Source organism: Mobula hypostoma, chromosome 11, assembly GCF_963921235.1.
Source record: "Mobula hypostoma chromosome 11, sMobHyp1.1, whole genome shotgun sequence".
NCBI lineage: Eukaryota > Metazoa > Chordata > Chondrichthyes > Myliobatiformes > Myliobatidae > Mobula > Mobula hypostoma.
Window position 1 is genome coordinate 52,930,194 of NC_086107.1, and position 18,552 is coordinate 52,948,745.

At 42.6% G+C, this 18,552-nt stretch overlaps 1 protein-coding gene across 10 annotated transcripts in view; it reads right to left on the reverse strand.

Moving 5' to 3' along the window:
• myrf (myelin regulatory factor) overlaps nucleotides 1-18,552 on the reverse strand; it is a 290,463-nt gene that overhangs the window by 26,982 nt on the left and 244,929 nt on the right. For all 10 annotated transcript variants that reach the window (XM_063062045.1, XM_063062042.1, XM_063062041.1 and 7 more), the window contains 6 exons: nucleotides 14,358-14,558; nucleotides 12,264-12,372; nucleotides 11,621-11,730; nucleotides 5,751-5,911; nucleotides 1,321-1,393; nucleotides 472-560 (listed from right to left, as the gene is read on the reverse strand). In XM_063062045.1, coding sequence (XP_062918115.1) covers nucleotides 472-560; nucleotides 1,321-1,393; nucleotides 5,751-5,911; nucleotides 11,621-11,730; nucleotides 12,264-12,372; nucleotides 14,358-14,558 — 743 coding nt within the window. The remainder of the gene's footprint in view (nucleotides 1-471; nucleotides 561-1,320; nucleotides 1,394-5,750; nucleotides 5,912-11,620; nucleotides 11,731-12,263; nucleotides 12,373-14,357; nucleotides 14,559-18,552) is intronic.

Sequence of the window (18,552 nt, forward strand, 5' to 3'; positions counted from 1 at the left end):
AGTGAGCTAGGGATATTCTCTTTGGAGCAAAACAGGATGAAAGGTGACTTGATAAAGGTGTACAAAATGATAAGAGGCATAGATAGAGTGCACAGCCTGAGACTCTTTACTCAGGGCAGAAATGGCTAATACAAAGGGTGTCATTTTAGGTGATTGGAGGATGTTCTTAACACACGAGAGTAATGGGTGTGTGAAATGTCCTGCCTGGGGTGATGATAGAGGCAGATACATTTAGGGCATTTAAGAAACTCTTAGGTAGGGACTATGTAGTCCCTAGAAATTGAGGGCTATGTAGGAGGGAAGGGTTAGATTGATCTTACAGTAGAATAAACAGTTGGCATAACATTGTGGGCCAAATGGTCTGTACTATGTTGTTATGTTCTACGTTCTCAACTGCTAAAGATGCATTATCAAGTAATTTATCAGCCTCTTTCATGCACTAGGCTGCATGTGCAAGGCCTTAATTCTTACCTGAATGCCATGATGATAACAAGAGCTATGATGGTGCCTTGGAGGAACTTCTGGCTAAGGCAACCTTGCTCTGTTGGGTTGGGAGGTGTCTGGAAATGGAAACATACATGGTTATCTTCTGAAGATAGCTTGCCTTATACCATACTAATATCTAAATAATAATTGCAGATGGTTTTAAAGTCGTGGAGTTAGTCAGCACTCAGAAACTTCTATCCAAATCTCCCCTGAAGGTGTTAACTCTGCTTTACATATGGGTTTATCATCAGAATTTCATTAGTTACAGTATATTTAGGGTCAGTTTAAGAAATGAATTATTTTAACCTCAGGCTAGATTTGCAATGAAAAATAGTAAGTAGGTTAACTCAATTAAACAGAAGTAGATCAAGACATAATTCACTAAGGTAAAGGTAACAAAATTAGACTCAGTTAAGATACTGATAGTAGAGAAGCAAAAATTTCTTTTTAATATGTTGTAATCAGAACATACCATGGCCAGGATTTATTACCCTCTTTCATTTGCTTTATATCTAGTATCTAGTTGATACAATCATTTCAAGGGATAGTTAGAGGCAAACATGCTGTTGTGTTAATAGAGTCTCATAGAGGATAAGAAAAGGGACAGCATGGGTGGTTTTCTTCTCTAAAGAATACTTGTCAACCAGTTGATATTTAATGACAGTCCAACAAAATTCATTGTTTTAAGTCTCCATATTTTAACTGAATTCAATTCCTCTAATTACTGTTGTAGGATGTGAACAGATACAAATATGGATGTAGTAAAAATACCAAAACATAGAGACTGGAGTGTAATTTAAAATGTAATTCCTTACCAATGTTCGATATTCATACCTTATTGCCAACTTTTGAGTGCCTTTTCTTATGCTGCCCACTTCCAGCCCGACTAAAATGGCTACCAGTTTGGCTGTAAAGACAGAGAAGGGTTTCCTAAATTCAGAGCTCCAAGTGGACTCTTCCAGAATGTTTCTTCTTCAGTGCATTGGGTGCATCAAGAGTTGACATAACTGCATGTAAAAGCCTCAGGCTCCCTTGCGTCTGATGTGTCAAGCACTTTGCAATGCAATAGCAGGGCATTCAACACTGGGAGTCCACATAACATTGATAAACTCAGGTTAGAGCTCTTCCATATCATAAGCATTACTATGATCACTAGTATCTACAGAAAGCACTGCCTCTAGAAGACATCCATCATTAAAGATCCCCACCATCCAGACCATGCCATCTTGCAACTAACGTTGGGCAGCAGGTACAGAAGCCTGAAGTCCAACACCACCAGGTTCAAAAACAGCTACTTCCCTTCAATGACTCAGTTCTTGAACTAATCAGCAAACGGTAATCAATTCAGTTTAGCAATGCTATGATCACTTTGCATAAAATTGACTTTGTTTTATTTCTAATTGTGTCCTTTCTAGTAAACACTGTATACAACTTATATCTTCATGATGAATGCTGCTGGTCTGATGCTATATGCTCAAGTAAGTTTTCCATTACACCTATGTATATGTGCATTTGTGCATACAACAATAGATTAATCTTAAACTTTGAAGGAGGATCCGATCTGGGTTTTTCCTGTATGCTTTCACCAGGCACCACATATCCTTCTATCCCTAGGGTTCCTTTGTCAAATGTGTCCCAGCTTACACATTTACAACTTGCAAAATTAAAACCAAATTCACTCCCTAGTGGCCTTTGCTCATGCTATAGGAAACATTCAGGTGTAGTTGGGCACCTATTCTGATGCACAGCCAGGATTTCATTATCAGCATCAGTAACAACAGAAATTGTATGTATCCAGTTGTATGTATCCAATAGATAAAGGAAAACCAGATGAAACACACCTGAATGCATTAGTGATAATTTTTCAAAACTCGTTAGATTCTGGACTAGTTCCTGAGGATTGGAGGGTGGCTAATGTAACCCCACTTTTTAAAAAAGGAGGGAGAGAGAAACCGGGGAATTATAGGCCGGTTAGCCTAACGTCGGTGGTGGGGAAACTGCTGGAGTCAGTTATCAAGGATGTGATAACAGCACATTTGGAAAGCGGTGAAATGATCGGACAAAGTCAGCATGGATTTGTGAAAGGAAAATCATGTCTGACGAATCTCATAGAATTTTTTGAGGATGTAACTAGTAGAGTGGATAGGGGAGAACCAGTGGATGTGGTATATTTGGATTTTCAAAAGGCTTTTGACAAGGTCCCACATAGGAGATTAGTGTGCAAACTTAAAGCACACGGTATTGGGGGTAAGGTATTGGTGTGGGTGGAGAATTGGTTAGCAGACAGGAAGCAAAGAGTGGGAATAAACGGGACCTTTTCAGAATGGCAGGCGGTGACTAGTGGGGTACCGCAAGGCTCAGTGCTGGGACCCCAGTTGTTTACAATATATATTAATGACTTGGATGAGGGAATTAAATGCAGCATCTCCAAGTTTGCGGATGACACGAAGCTGGGTGGCAGTGTTAGCAGTGAGGAGGATGCTAAGAGGATGCAGGGTGACTTGGATAGGTTGGGTGAGTGGGCAAACTCATGGCAGATGCAATTTAATGTGGATAAATGTGAAGTTATCCACTTTGGTGGCAAAAATAGGAAAACAGATTATTATCTGAATGGTGGCCGATTAGGAAAAGGGGAGGTGCAACGAGACCTGGGTGTCATTATACACCAGTCATTGAAAGTGGGCATGCAGGTACAGCAGGCGGTGAAAAAGGCGAACGGTATGCTGGCATTTATAGCGAGAGGATTCGAGTACAGGAGCAGGGAGGTACTACTGCAGTTGTACAAGGCCTTGGTGAGACCACACCTGGAGTATTGTGTGCAGTTTTGGTCCCCTAATCTGAGGAAAGACATCTTTGCCATAGAGGGAGTACAAAGAAGGTTCACCAGATTGATTCCTGGGATGGCAGGTCTTTCATATGAAGAAAGACTGGATGAACTGGGCTTGTACTCGTTGGAATTTAGAAGATTGAGGGGGGATCTGATTGAAACGTATAAGATCCTAAAGGGATTGGACAGGCTAGATGCAGGAAGATTGTTCCCGATGTTGGGGAGGTCTAGAACGAGGGGTCACAGTTTGAGGATAGAGGGGAAGCCTTTTAGGACCGAGGTTAGGAAAAACTTCTTCACACAGAGAGTGGTGAATCTGTGGAATTCTCTGCCACAGCAAACTGTTGAGGCCAGTTCATTAGCTATGTTTAAAAGGAAGTTAGATATGGCCCTTGTGGCTACAGGGGTCAGGGGGTATGGAGGGAAGGCTGGGTTCTGAGTTGGATGATCAGCCATGATCATAATAAATGGCGGTGCAGGCTCGAAGGGCCGAATGGCCTACTCCTGCACCTATTTTCTATGTTTCTATGTTTCTATGAAGTTTCAGAAGGCCTTTGATAAGGTGCCACAGAAAGGATGATTAGGCATAGCTGTACTGCAGATAAGACAATGGCCTGAACTAAGAACTGCTTAATGCAAAAAACAAAGAGAAGGAAAGAGTGCATAATGTTCAGATTGGCAGACCGTTATTGATGGGATGTTGGCAGGAATCAATGCTGATTCGACAGTAACTCACAATCTACATCAACGATTTTAAGAAGCTGATCAAATATGATATATCCGAGTTTGCTGTTGACATAAAGTTGGGCTGTGAGGTGGTTGCGGGGAGGCTTTGGGGAATACAGACAGGCCAAGGCCATGACAGATAGAATAAAATGGAGAAAAATATGAGCCCACTCACTTTGGTGGAAAAAGAAAGAAGGTTAAGTATTTTTTCAGATGAGAAATTGAAAGGTGGTAATATGCAGGTAGAATAAGCAATTATAAAGGTAAATCATATGTTTATTTTTATTGCACGTGGATTTGGCTAGAAGAGTAGTGATTTCCTGCTCCAGTTATACAGCACCCTCTCAGATCATACCTGGATTATTGAGTACAGGTCTGGTCTCTCGACCTAAATAAGAATATACCTGCTTTAGAGAAAGGCCAGTAAAAGCTTACCAATTTTTTTCCCATTTTACTTAGAGATACAGTGTGGAACAGGCCTTTCCAGCCCAATGAGCCACATTGCCTAGCAACCCACCTATTTAACACCAGCCTAATCACAGGACAACTTTATATGTCCTGAAACTGTGGGAGGAAATCAGAGCACCCAGAGGAGATCCACACAGTCAAAGCGAGAACATACAAACTCCTTACAGATGGTACCAGCAATGAACTCCGAACTCCAATGCCCTGAACTAACTGCTATGCTAGCATAGTGCCTTAGATGCCCAAAAGTTATCTCTTGGGATAGTCAATCCATTTTACGAGGATTGATTAAATGAACTGGACCCTCTTGTGTTGAAGAATTTCATTGGATCTAACATAATTCTTGTGGATCCAAAGGCCGGATATGAAGATCATGATTCTTCTGGGCACCAGAAGCTACGATCTCAAAATGAGCCAGTTGGAGGTGAGCAGAAATTTCTTCATCTTGAGGGTAGCAAATCTTCGGAATTCTCTACACAAGAGGGGTTTAGAGGCTCAGTCACTGAGTAAATTCAAAACAGAGATTGGCAGATTTTTAAATCTTTAGTGAATTACGGGATATGGTACTAAGAAAAAATATTAACCTAGAACTTACTGATAACAGTAGTGACAAGAGTCCTATTCCTATCTCTATGTGGATACGATGCTTGTGGCTTCGTATCTGTCACAGTATAACTCTGTAGCAGCGTATTGATGAGTACAGACCTCTCAGTGAGACCAACTGAAACTGACATCTGGTGCATGTACGATGGGCTGGAAGATTCTTTAAATTAGTTTTCACCTCCTCTACCCCGCACTTATTTCTTATCAGAGGCGGACAAATATATGTGAATTTGAGGAACTCCCAGTTGAGGCTGCGCAGTGATTATAGATGGACAGGGAGGAAATACATCCTGTTTCCTGACATGTCTGACTGGTGCAGAGATGTTATCATTGTGTGTTGTATGGCAGCACCCCTCAGCTATGACCAATCCAGAAAAGCCCCTGGGATTCAGCTGTGGGTCCGTTGAGTGGTTAAATGTGCCAGCATCTGACCCCAGTATCTTTATCACTTCTGTGCTGCAGTGCATTGGTACGAAAGTTATGAAGACCTGCAGAGAGGATATAGCTATTGGTTTCTAACAAACAGCCAGCCAAAGCAAATACAATGAAAACCTGGAAAAGCAGACAGCTCAGTAACACTGCAGTCAGGCCAAAGGACCCACAATGTCGGTCATCTCCCGGTGCCTTGGCTACGTTCTTGTACCTTAGTGTTCCTCCGCTGACAGTGGACTTCATGCTGTCCAGCCGCTTTAACTTGGCCAGTTTCCGGCTCCATGTCTCCAGCTCGTTAATCCGTGTCTCAAGGTTGTCAGTTAGTTTGCAAAGCTCCTTGACAGCTCCCACGTTCTCCATGAAAATCCGCTCCTACACACCAGAAATGGAAACAGAAGAGCAAAAGAACAAGTGTAAGATTAAATACCTCGTGCATTAGACTATAACAAGTATAATGGTATTGCGCTGCTTCGAACAGTGGCCAATCAGCTAACGGAAATGTGAGAAGGTGTAGCTCACTCAGGTTTGCCGATTGAGTCATTAGGCATTGATTAATGGCAGTTTGGTGTTTGAACAGCAGCCCATTAGTGATTGGAAGCATGAGAAGACATAGTTCACTCAGGTTCGGTGACTGAATACATAAGGCAGTTTGGTATTTGAACCATGGCCAATCAGTGATCAGGATTGATTGGGAAGAACAAATAAAAATAAGGCAGGGACAAGTGGAGTGGCTATTGTTGGAATGGACAGTGATAGAGTAGTTATTTGCATCTTTAGATTTTTGAGGCTTCAGAAGGAAGAGACTTAAGTTTAGAAAAGGTGAAAAAGCTGTAGGTAGAGCACCCCCCCCCCCCATTTATTTACTGTTTTCCTTTTTCATATTTGCTCAGCTAGAACAGTTGGGATGCCAGGCAGTATTATCAAATGCTCCTCTTGAGGGATGTGGGAAGGCAGGGAGACCTCCAGTGTCCCTACAAGAAGTGCATCCAGCTGCAGCTTCTAACACTCCATGTTAAGGAGTTGGAGCTGGAACTGGATGAACTCTGGATCATTCGGGAGGTTGCGGGGTGATAGATAGAACATATGGGGAGATAGTTACACTCAAGGTGCAGGGCACAGGAAACTGGGTGACAGTCAGAAGGAGCAAGGGGCTAAACTGACAGTGCAGCACACCTCTGTGGCAATTCCCTCAACAACAGGTATACCACTTAGAATACTGTTGGGTGGGGTGTGTGGTGACCTAGCAGATGAAAGTCACAGTGGTCAGGTCACTGGCACTGGGTCTGGCATTGTGACTCAGAAGGGAAGTGGAGTGAAGAGGTGAGCTGTGGTGATAGAGGATTTGTTTGTTAGGGGAACAGAAAGGAGGTTCTGTGGACGAGAATGTGATTCCCGGATGGTATGTTGCCTCCCTGGTGCCAGAGTCCAGGACAGCTCGGATCAGGTCCTCAGCATTCTTAAGAGGGAGGGTGAGCAGTCAGAGGTGATCCATATAGGTACATAGGTAAGAAGAGTGACGAGGTTCTGCAAAGTGAGTTCAGGGAGTTTGGTGTTAAGTTAAAGGACAAGACTTCTCGGCAAACACGAGGAAATCTGCAGATGCTGGAATTTCAAGCAACACACTTAAAAGTTGCTGGTGAATGCAGCAGGCCAGGCAGCATCTCTAGGAAGAGGTACAGTCGACGTTTCGGGCCGAGGCCCTTCGTCAGGACTAACTGAAAGAAGAGATAGTAAGAGATTTGAAAGTGGGAGGGGGAGGGGGAGATCCAAAATGATAGTAGAAGACAGGAGGGGGAGGGATGGAGCCAAGAGCTGGACAGTTGATAGGCAAAAGGGATATGAGAGGATCATGGGACGGGAGGCCTAGGGAGAAAGAAAGGGGGAGGGAGGAATCCCAGAGGATGGGCAAGGGGTATAGTGCGAGGGACAGAGGGAGAAAAAGAGAGAAATGAAGCTCTTGGCTTCATCCCTCCCCCTCCCACTTTCAAATCTCTTACTATCTCTTCTTTCAGTTAGTCCTGACGAAGGGTCTTGGACTGAAACGTCGACTGTACCTCTTCCTAGAGATGCTGCCTGGCCTGCTGCATTCACCAGCAACTTTTGAGACTTCTAGGGTTGTGATCTTAGGATTGCTAGCCATGCTATGTGCTAGTGAGGCCACAGATAGATAGATCATACAGTTTATCATGTGGCTAAGGAGTTTGTGTAGGAGGGAGGTGTTAGATGTTTGGATTATTGGGCTCTCTTCAAGGGAAGGTGGGACCTGTACAGAAGAGATGGTTTGCACCTGAACTGGAGGGGAACTAATATCCTAGAGGGAAGTTCAGCTAGTATTGCATGGAAGGGTTTAAACTAGAGTGGATGAGGGATGGGAACCAGAGATCCAGAACAGACAGTGGAGAGGTTGTGTATACAGATGTTGGTAAGACCTCAAAGTCAGGAATTAAATGGTTGAACATGGTACAACTAATGTTCTAAGCTGCGTATATTCCAACGCAATAAGTACTGTAGGAAAGGCATGGATCAACACATGGAGTTATGATATTGTAGCCATTAGTGAGATTTGGTTGCAGGAGGGGCAGGACAGGCAGCACAATATTCTGGGGTTCCATTGTTTGATGCACAACAGACTGTGAGGGATTAAAGGGGGTTACTCATCAGGGAAAATGTCACAACAGTGCTCAGTCAGGACAGACTGAGAACTTGTCTAGTAAGGTTTTATGGTTGGAACTGAGGAATAAGAAATGTATGATCACATTATTGGGGCTATATTGTAGACAACCCAACAGTCTATGGGATTTAGAGGATCAAATTTGTAGAGAGATCACAGACAGAAACATAAGGTTATCAATAGTTTTAATAGTTCCAATTAATATCAGAGAAATGAATGCAATATACATCCTGAAATTCTTGTTCTTCACAGACATCCATGAAAAGAAAAGAGAGCTCAAAAGAATGAGTGACAGTAAAACCGTTAGAAATCCAAAGAACCCCCTCACTCACCCCTCCCACTCACAAGCAGCAGCAAAGCAATGGCCCCCATTATAGAAGTGATTTTAACTTTCCATATATTGATTGGGACTCCCATAATTTAAAAGGACTAGATGGGATAGAGTTTGTCAAATGTGTTCAGGAATGTTTCCTTAATCTGGACATAAAAGCCCCAACATGAGAGAGTGTGCGATGCTTGATCTTCTTTAAAGAATGAGACAGGGCAGGTTACAGAAGTTTGTGTAGGGGAACACTTTGCATCTAGTGATCATAATGCCATTAATTTCAAAGTAAATATGGAAAAAAATAGGTCTGGTCCCCAGGCTGAGATTCTAAATTGGAGAAAGGCCAATTCTGATGATATCAGAAAGGATCTGGCAAGTGTGGATTGGGACAGGTTGTTTATTGGCAAAGGTACTGGGTAAGTAGGAGGCTTTCAAAAGCGAAATTTTGAGAGTACAAAGTCTGAGTTGAGCCTGTCAGAATAAAAGGTAAAGATAACAGATGCAGGGAACTTTGGTCTTAAAGAGATATTGAGGCCCTGGTTTTTTAAAAAAAGGAGACGTATAGCAGGTACAGGCAGGGAGGAACAAATGAGGTGCTTGTGGAGTATAAAAATGCAAGAGAATCCTTAGTAAAGAAATCAGGAGGGCTAAAAGAAGGCATGAGATTGCTCTAGCGGACAAAATGAAGGAGAATCGTAAGGGATTCTACAGATACATTCAGAGCAAAAGGGACAAAATTGGTCCTCTGAAGGATCGGAATGGTAATCCATTTGTGGAGCCAGAAGAGATGGAGGAGATGTTAAATGGATATTTTGCATCTGTATTAACTTGGGGCACAGAGTCTATAGAAGTGAGGCAAAGCAGCAGAGAAGTCATGGACCCTATACAGATTACATAGGAGGAGGTGTTTGCTCTCCTGAGGCAAATTATGGTGGATAAATCTCCAGGGCCTGACAAAGTGTTCCCTCAGACACTGCGGGAGGTGTGCAGAAATTGCCAGGAACCTAGCAGCAATACTTGAATCATCCGGAGGATTGGAAGATAGCTAATGTTATTCTGCTGTTTAAGAAAGGCTCTAAAAATAAACCAGGAAGTTATAAGCCGGTGAGCCTGACATCAGTAGTGGGAAAGTTACTGGAAGATATTCTAGGGGGCTGAATGTATGAGTATTGAGATAGGCATGCACTGATTAGGGATAGTCAGCATAGCTTTGTGCGTGGTAGGTCATGTCTAACCAATGTTATAGAGTTTTTCGAGGAAGTTACCAGGAAGGTTGATGAAGGCAAAGCAGTGGATGTTGTTTACATGGACTTTAGCAAGGCCTTTGACCAAGTACCATATGAGAGGTTGGTCAAGAAGGTTCAGTCGCTTGACATTCAAGATGAGGTAGTAAACTAGATTAGACATTGACTTTGTGGGAGAAGCCAGAGAGCCATAGTAGATGGTCGCCTCTCCGACTGGAAGCCTGTGACCAGCGGAGTGCCGCAGGGATCAGTGCTGGGTCTGTTCTTGTTTGTCGTCTACAGTCTCACAATGATCTGGATGATAATGTGGTTAACTGGATCAACAAATTTGCATATGACACCAAGATTGGTGGAGTAGTGGACAGCGCAAAGGGCTATCAAAGCCTGCATTAGGATCTAGACCAGCTGGAATAATGGCAGATGAAATTTAATGCAGACAAGTGTGAGGTATTGTACTTCGGTAGGACTAACAAGGGTAGCTCTGTCACAGTGAATAGTAGGGCATTGAAGAGTCTGGAAGAACAAAAGGATCTGGGAAAACAGGTCCATAACTCATTAAAAGTGGTGGCATATGTAGATTAGGTCATAAAGAAAGCTTCCGGCACATTGTGCTTCATAAATCAAAGTACTGATGGAATGTTATGTTGAAGTTGAATTTTGAGTATTGTATGTAGTTTTGGTCACCTATCCCCAGGAAAGACGTAAATAAAGTTGAAGGAGTACACAGAAAATTTACAAGGATGTTGCTGGGACTGGAGGACCTGAGTTATAAGGAAAGATTGAAAAGTTTAAGACTTTATTCCTTGGAATGTAGAAGATTGAGAGGAGATTTGATAGAGGTATACAAAATTATGAGGGGTATTGATAGGGTAAATGCAGGCAGGCTTTTTCCACTGAGGTTAGGTGGAACTACAACTAGAGGTCACGGGTTACAGGTAAAAAGTGAAAAGTTTAAAGGGAACATGAGGGTAAACTTCTTTACTCAAAGGGCTGTGAATATTTGGAACGAGCGCAAGTGGTGCATGTGAGCTCAATTTCAACTTTTAAAAGAAGTTTAGATGGGTGCATGCGCGGCAGGTGTACGGAGGGCTATGGTCCTGGCGTAGGTTGATGGGAGTAGTCAGTTTAAATGGTTCAGCATGGACTAGACGGGCCAAAGGGCCTGTTTCGGTGCTTTACTTTTCTATGACTCTATAACTCTATAAACGTATATGAACATTAAGATCAAGCTATGTCATCACAGATTTTGCATTGATCTATAAAATCTCCAGGGGAAACATTTCAAAGTATGCTTTGCATTAAAAGTAGTTAAGTAAAACCATGGGTATCACAGTCCAGTCCCAACAAACCTGTGGTGAATTTCCTGCTGCCCCAGGTATTCTATGGAATGTCAATTCCTATAAACAGCCTTTAAATATTAGTGGAAATCTAGAACAAATTTCCCAGGGCAAAAAATAAGGTGAGCGGAAGAAAGTTTAGGGGAGATGCCAGTTACTCAGAGAGTGGTGAGTGCCTGGAGCACACTGCCCAATGTGGTGGTAGAGGCTGATGTAAGAGCAATATTTAAAATACTCTTAGATAGGCACATGGAGGTAAGAAATATGGAGGGCTATAGTCTGTGTAGAGGAATGAATTAGATTTATTGTAGAGCAGGTTAATATACTGTGCTGTACTGTTCTACGTTTAATGACATCTCTTTTCCTGTAACTGGGCATCTATCTGCCTTTCCAGCACTGCCCCTTTTCATTAATTGGTAACATTGCTTCTGGAGACTGCAGGTGTGGAGATGAGAACAGGATTCCTGATCATTTCCATTCCAGCCAATAGAGGGCGATCTCTACCTTGTTAACAACCAAGAAATTCTCGATAGTCTCTCCGTTGGCACACACCACGTCCCCTGACTCCTTCACGGCCTCAGGCAGAATCTCCTTCACTTCTTGTGCGATAACACCTAATGGGAAATTGTATGGTCAATATTACAAAGGTAGCAGCGGTAAAATAAGGTCACAATGACCGAATTAAAACGATTTTGTTATCTCTAAATAGGGGTTGAATGGGCAAAATTAGGAACTGTGTTGGCAATTAATCATTGTAAAGGTTTATCCAGAATCAAATGCATCAGAATCAAGTTGTTGCACTTAACACATTATCTATCACCACACCTCCCACATATCCCCTTTCTCCTTGTTAAGTTACCAATCTTAGCTTGAGTTATGGCTCAGTCTGAGGATTCACTTCCATATCACTTCATAAGATTCAGGATTTACAGAGCCATCTAAGGAATCCATTGTTATCCTTCAGAGTTCCCTTATCAGTCTGTGACTGAGGTGATCTGCTTCCTAGTGTTAGAAGCTGGGAACGAAAGAGAGGGCTGGTGATGACCAGACTGGAATGTCAGGTACATAAGGAACTGTGGGACAGTCATCTTTCAGGTCATCTCCAGCCCATGAATTCTCATCCATCTTCCAGCCACTTAGAGTGTACCTGTCTCTGAAGCATTCTCGAGGCCTGCTGTGGCAGCAAACTCTGGCTTGTACTGGTAATGGACCAGTCGCATCTGAGTGATCCTCCTCAGCTGCTCCGTGGTATCTACCTGCAACAGCAGAAAAACAGGTTAAGGATGTCGTCTGGCTTTTCGTTTCTGGAAGTGATGTCTAACTCCAATCAGACTAAAGGAATGACAGAATTTTAAAAATACACGTACACCATTATTAGACAAGCGGAAAAACAAATATCAGAGAATACCATCGCGTATACAAAACCGAGATTAGACATAGATAGGTAGATAGATAGACATACTTTATTGATCCCAAGGGAAATTGGGTTTCGTTACAGTTGCACCAACCAAGAATAGAGTAAAAATATAGCAATATAAAACCACAAACAATTAAATAATAATATGTAAATTATGCCAGATGGAAATAAGTCCAGGACCAGCCTATTGGCTCAGTGTATCTGACCCTCCAAGGGAGGAGTTGTAAAGTTTGATGGCCACAGGCAGGAATGACTTCCTATGACGCTTTGTGTTGCATCTCGGTGGAATGAGTCTCTGGCTGAATGTACTCCTGTGCCCACCCAGTACATTATGTAGTGGATGGGAGACATTGTCCAAGATGGCATGCAACTTGGACAGCATCCTCTTTTCAGACACCACCGTCAGAGAGTCCAGTTCCATCCCCACAACATCACTGGCCTTACGATGAGTTTGTTGATTCTTTTGGTGTCTGATACCCTCAGCCTGTTGCCCCAGCACACAACAGCAAACATGATAGCACTGGCCACCACAGACTTGTAGAACATCCTCAGCATCATCCGAGACCAAGACATAATTGATATTCTACTCAAACTCTCTCCTCCATCTTTCTTCATCTATCAACGACAGCCATTAATCTTTTCATTCATTTAGCATTCTCTATACATTTATAAACTTCAATCAACCATTCACTGTAATTGGGAAATCCACTTTCTCCATTTACTGCTGTATCCACCACTGAAGAACTATTTTTAAAAATTTTCTCTTTGAGCACTTATAGTTTTTTTTACAAATAGAAATTTGTATAAATTTGTTTGTACAAATATAAGCTTCCTAACTTTTCTTCATATCACAAAATAATGCTCTAGCAGGCCCCTGAAGTGGGAAAGGAAGATAAATAAGATTTCAAACAAGGACATGAAAAGCCAACAACATCTACATAAACAAGAGAAAATCTGCAGATGCTGGAAATCCAAGCAATGCACACAAAATGTCGGAGGAAGTCAGTGGGCCAGGCTGCATCGATGGAAAAGAGTACAGTCGACGTTTCGGGCCGAGAGCCTTTGGCAGGACAACATATTTTTAAGAAGAAAATTTGATCGGTTGACAATGTATTGTTGTCAACTGGTTTTTCCCTCACTTTGAGAAATTATTTAACATAGCAATACAGTCAACTCACTAGCAAGTAAATCATCCATTAATTCCTGTTCTCCTGCTCAAAGGTGCTTCTTTCTTCCCTTTCCATTCATCGTTCCCTTTCTTTCAGCTGTAAGCAATCTTTTGTGTTTTATCGGTTGTGTTTACTCGTGCAATTGTGTATGCATTAGTTAGGTTCATTACAACATGTAAAATACTTTTTTTAAACTTTTATTCATTTTGTTTTTTTTAAAAGAAAGATTCTCCTTTACCTGTACAACCAAAATAATTCATACTTATGTAGCACTTGTGATGTGATGAACCGTTCTACCAAGATTCACAGAATTCATGCTGATAGAAACATCTTGAATATAATGAGACACAAGGAGACATTTCCCCAAAGAAAAGAATAAGTTAGATATCAAAGAGTAAAGAGAAGATTTTGATAAAGGTATACGCCTAAAATGAACACTTAAAGATAGATGGAGATCTAAAAAAAAGCTATTTGAAGAGGTTTAGAGATTTTCCAGTAGTCAGTTTTCAATAGTCCAGTTCTGGCAGGGGAGTAGATGGCAGTGTCTCAGATAAATCTAAGTAAAATCTTAGAGGATACTCTTTACTTCAGCTTGAAAAACCTAATCCATCATACCTTTACTCAATCACTTCCAGAAAAGTCAATCTCCACTCACCTCCTGGATGTTCTCCTTTGCCCGAGCGTCTGACGGATGCATTAATGAGCCCATGACCTTCACGTTCCCATGGACAACCAGCGCTTCGTCAGGACGGTCTGTGTTGATGCCAACTCGACCGTGGTGAAAGACCGTGTCAGGAAGTTGACCACGTTGCCACAGGACATCTGTGTCGCTCTCAAACTGCCCAGGGTTTGATGCCTGTAGGGATTGGAGACAGAGTTTACAAGGTAGCGACAAAGTAACCGCAAAAACTTTCATTTCAAATTTCTATAAATATTTATAATTCTATTGCATTTTTACATTTCAATGCCTTCAATTAGATGAATCTGTAGAAATGAGCTGCTTCTAGGTTCACTTAATTATGGAGAATTACTTAAACTATGATTTCACTTGTAGATCAAACCACACTTGGTTTTATCAAACAAAGAAATTAGCTCAGAATCAGAATCAGAATTAGGTTTAATATCACCGGCAATTTGTTGTTTGGCGACAGCATTACATTGCAATTCACAGTAATAAAACTATAAATTCCAGTAATTATATGTATAAAGTGAGTTAAACAAGCAGTGCAAAAAGCGAGGGGGGAAATACCCGGGAGGTAGTGTTCATGGGTTCAATGTGTGCTCAGGAACTGATGGTGGAGGGGAAGAAGCTGTTCCTAAAACATTGAGTGTGTGTCTTCAGGCTCCTGTGCCTCCTCCTTGACGGTAGCAATGAGAGGAGTGCATGTTCTGGGTGATGGGGGTCCTTAATGATGGATGTCGCCTTTTTGAGGCATTGCTTTTTGAAAATGGGAGTCCTAGAGCTGGGAAGGCTACTGCCCATGATAGAGCTAGCTGAGTTATAACTTTCAGCAGCTTTTTCTGATCTCGATAGTGGCCCCGGCATACCAGATAGTGATGCAGCCAGTTAGAATGCTCTCTATGGTACATCTATAGAAATCTGTGAGTGGCTTTGGTAACATAACAATTCTTCTTAAACTCCTAATGAAATATAGCTGCTGACATGCCTTCTTTGTAGCCGCATCAATATGTTGGGCCCAGGATAGATCCTCAGAGATGCTGACACCTAGGAACTTGAAATTGCTCACCCTTTCCACTTCTGATCCCCTGGCTGGTGTGTGTTCCCTCAACATACTCTTCCTGAAGCCCACAATCAATTCCTTTGGTCTTATTGACGTTGAGTGCAAGGTTGTTGTTACAACACCACTCAGCCAGCTGATCTATCTCCCTACTGTACGCCACCTCATCACCTTTCGAATTTCTGCCAGCAATAGCTGTGCCTACCCACAGTCATGGGAGAGGGTAGAACAATAGGCTAAGCACGCATCCCTGAGGTGCGCTAGTGTTGATTGTCACCGAGGAAGACATGTTATTTCCAATCCCCACAGATTGTGATCTCCCGGTGAGGAAGTCAAGGATCCATTTTCAGAGGAAGGGATAGAGGCACACGTTTGGAGCTTGTTGAATAGAACTGAGTGTATGATTGTGGTAAACACTGAACTGTAATCAATAAACCCCAGCCTGACATAGGTATGCTGTTGATGCAAGGCAGAGTGGAGATCCAGTGAGATTTCATCTACTGTAGACCTATTGTGGCGATGGGAAAATTGCAGTGAAAATTCCAGGTCTTTGCTTAGACAGGAGTTGATTCCAGCCTTGACCAACCTCTCAAAACACTTCATCACAGTAGATGTGAGTGTCACTGGCCAATAGTCATTGAGGCAGCTTGCCCTGCTCGTCTTGGGCGCCGGTATGATTGTTGATGTTCTGAAGCAGGTGGGAACCTCCGACTGCAGCAGTGAGAAATTGAAGATGTCCTTGAACACTCCTGTCCAGTTGGTTGGCACGGGTTTTCAGTGCACTACCAGGTACACCATCCGATCCTGATACCTTGCAAAGGTTCATCCTCTTGAAAGATGTTCTGACATCGGCATCCAAGACAGAGATCGCAGGGTCACAGATGCTATGGGGATTTGCACAGATGGGGCTTTATTCTCCCTTTCTGCATGTGCATAAAAGGCATTGAGCTTATCTGGGACTGAGGTATCACAGCTATTCAGGATGTTAGGTTTTGCTTTGTAGGAAGTGATAGCCTGCAAACCCTGCCAGAGCTGGTGTGCATCCGATTCTATCTCTAGCCTCAATTGGAATTGATTTTAATTGCTCTTAATATAGCCTTCCATAGGTTGTAACTGGATTTCTTGTATAGTTGTGGTCATCGGTCTTGAATGCCACAGATCTATCCCTCAGCAAACTACAAATCTCCTGGTTCATTCATGGCTTTGATTTGGGTAGTCCGGTAGGCTCTCAAAGGCACAAACTCATCCACACAGGCTTTGATTAAGTTGGTGACAACTGTGGCACACCTATTCAGATTTAAAGATGAATCACTGAACATTGTCCAGTCCACTAACTCAAAGCAGTCCTGTAATCACTCCTCCACCTTCCTTGACCAAACCTTCTAGGTCCTCACTACTGATGCTGTGGTCTTTAGACTCTGCCTATATGCTGGGAGTAGAAGTGCCACCAGGCCATCGGACTTTCCAAAGTGTGGGCATGGGTCAGCACAGTAATCATTCTTCATAGAGGTATAACAGTGGTCAAGTACGTAGGATCCTCTGGTTCCACGGGTGATATGTTGGTGATAGTTGTTCAGAGACTTCAAGCTGGCCTGGGTGAAATCCCCTATAGCGATAGGGAAGGCATCAGTGTGCGCTGATTTATGGCTCTTCTTTATGGAGCTTAGCTCCTCCTGAGCCTGCTTGATGCCTGAGGTGGAATGTACACCATTACCAGAATAATGGCGGAAAATAATAATATAAAATTATTTTATGTAATATGATAACATTAACAGAAAAAATGAACCAAAGCTCCCACTCCTAGTTACCAGCAAATAGCTCATGTTGGGAAAGGCACACAGAATGGATCAATTGAAAAGAGTTAGACAAGAGATTAAGAGCCCTCCTGCAGCCTATCATGTCCACTACCTTGACTCAGATGCAAATCTGGGAGAGACACCAGAGCACAGTCAACGGCGAGGGAATGATAATCAGGCAAGTGTCAGCCCTTCCAGAAGAGGAGGAAGGAGATACTAGAACTTACATCCCTGCACTAACAGGGTTATGACTGGGCTGGCTACATGGTAAACTGTATGCATCCACAACAAGCTCATCCATTTACATACCAGGGCCCACAACAAGACAATGAACCCAGGCAATAAGATCACATTCTACTGCCAAATTACCAGCATCCAAAACAGGTGGATCACTTTCTGCTGTATAGGCTGAATGCAGTTTGTGTTGGGTATCTGTGAGGGCATGCTTAGAAGTATCAGTGCTTCTGTTTACATAAGAAATAGGAGCAGGAGTCGGCCATCTGGGCCGTCGACCTGCTCCGCCATTTAAAAAGATCATGGCTGATCTGGCCATGGACTCATCTCCACCTACCTGTCTTTTCCCCGCAACCCTTAATTCCCCTACTTTGCAAAAATCTATACAGATCCTTAAGCATTGTTTAGACAAATCTAGGAAAAATCTTTTGATCCTGGAGTTGTAAAGGTTGGAAACATCCCATAAGTTGAAAAGCAGAGCAGGAAGTGAGTCAGCAGGTAATTCACTCTTTCAAGACAGCCAAGAAAAGATGAAACTAATACTAATTTATTATTTCCATTGGGAGAAACAGAACTATTGGTTCTGTTCCTGTGGAGCCTTCCCTGGTCTCTGGTCCTGCAGAGATCTTGTGTTCCAGGATTTAGAAGTACTAACACGAGGAATTGCCAGACTTACATTCCCACCCATTGTCAGTGCTGCCCCAGCCTGTGATAATGCTGATGGTGATAGGCTCTTGCTGAAGACTTTTCTGCAGACTTAAATCTGGCATCTCTGACTAGCAGGTGGAGTCTGAGAAGCAGGAGAGACCAGTCGTAATACCGATACCCAACAAACAGACAGGGTTACAGAAGTTTCTAAATCATTAGAGAATTCAGACAAATCCCAGGACTCCCCCAGAGCACTGAGGAGAAGGGCGGTTCCCTTTGCAACAAATACATGCCCCCAAACCCCATCATCCCCCTGCCCCTTTCCCACTTTTAACAACTGCTCTTTTCATTGTATAAGTTTACTTTTAAATTCAAAGTGCTGAAATTCAATAATGCATGGAAACAATGAAATGCTTTGCTTTTAACTGCTTGC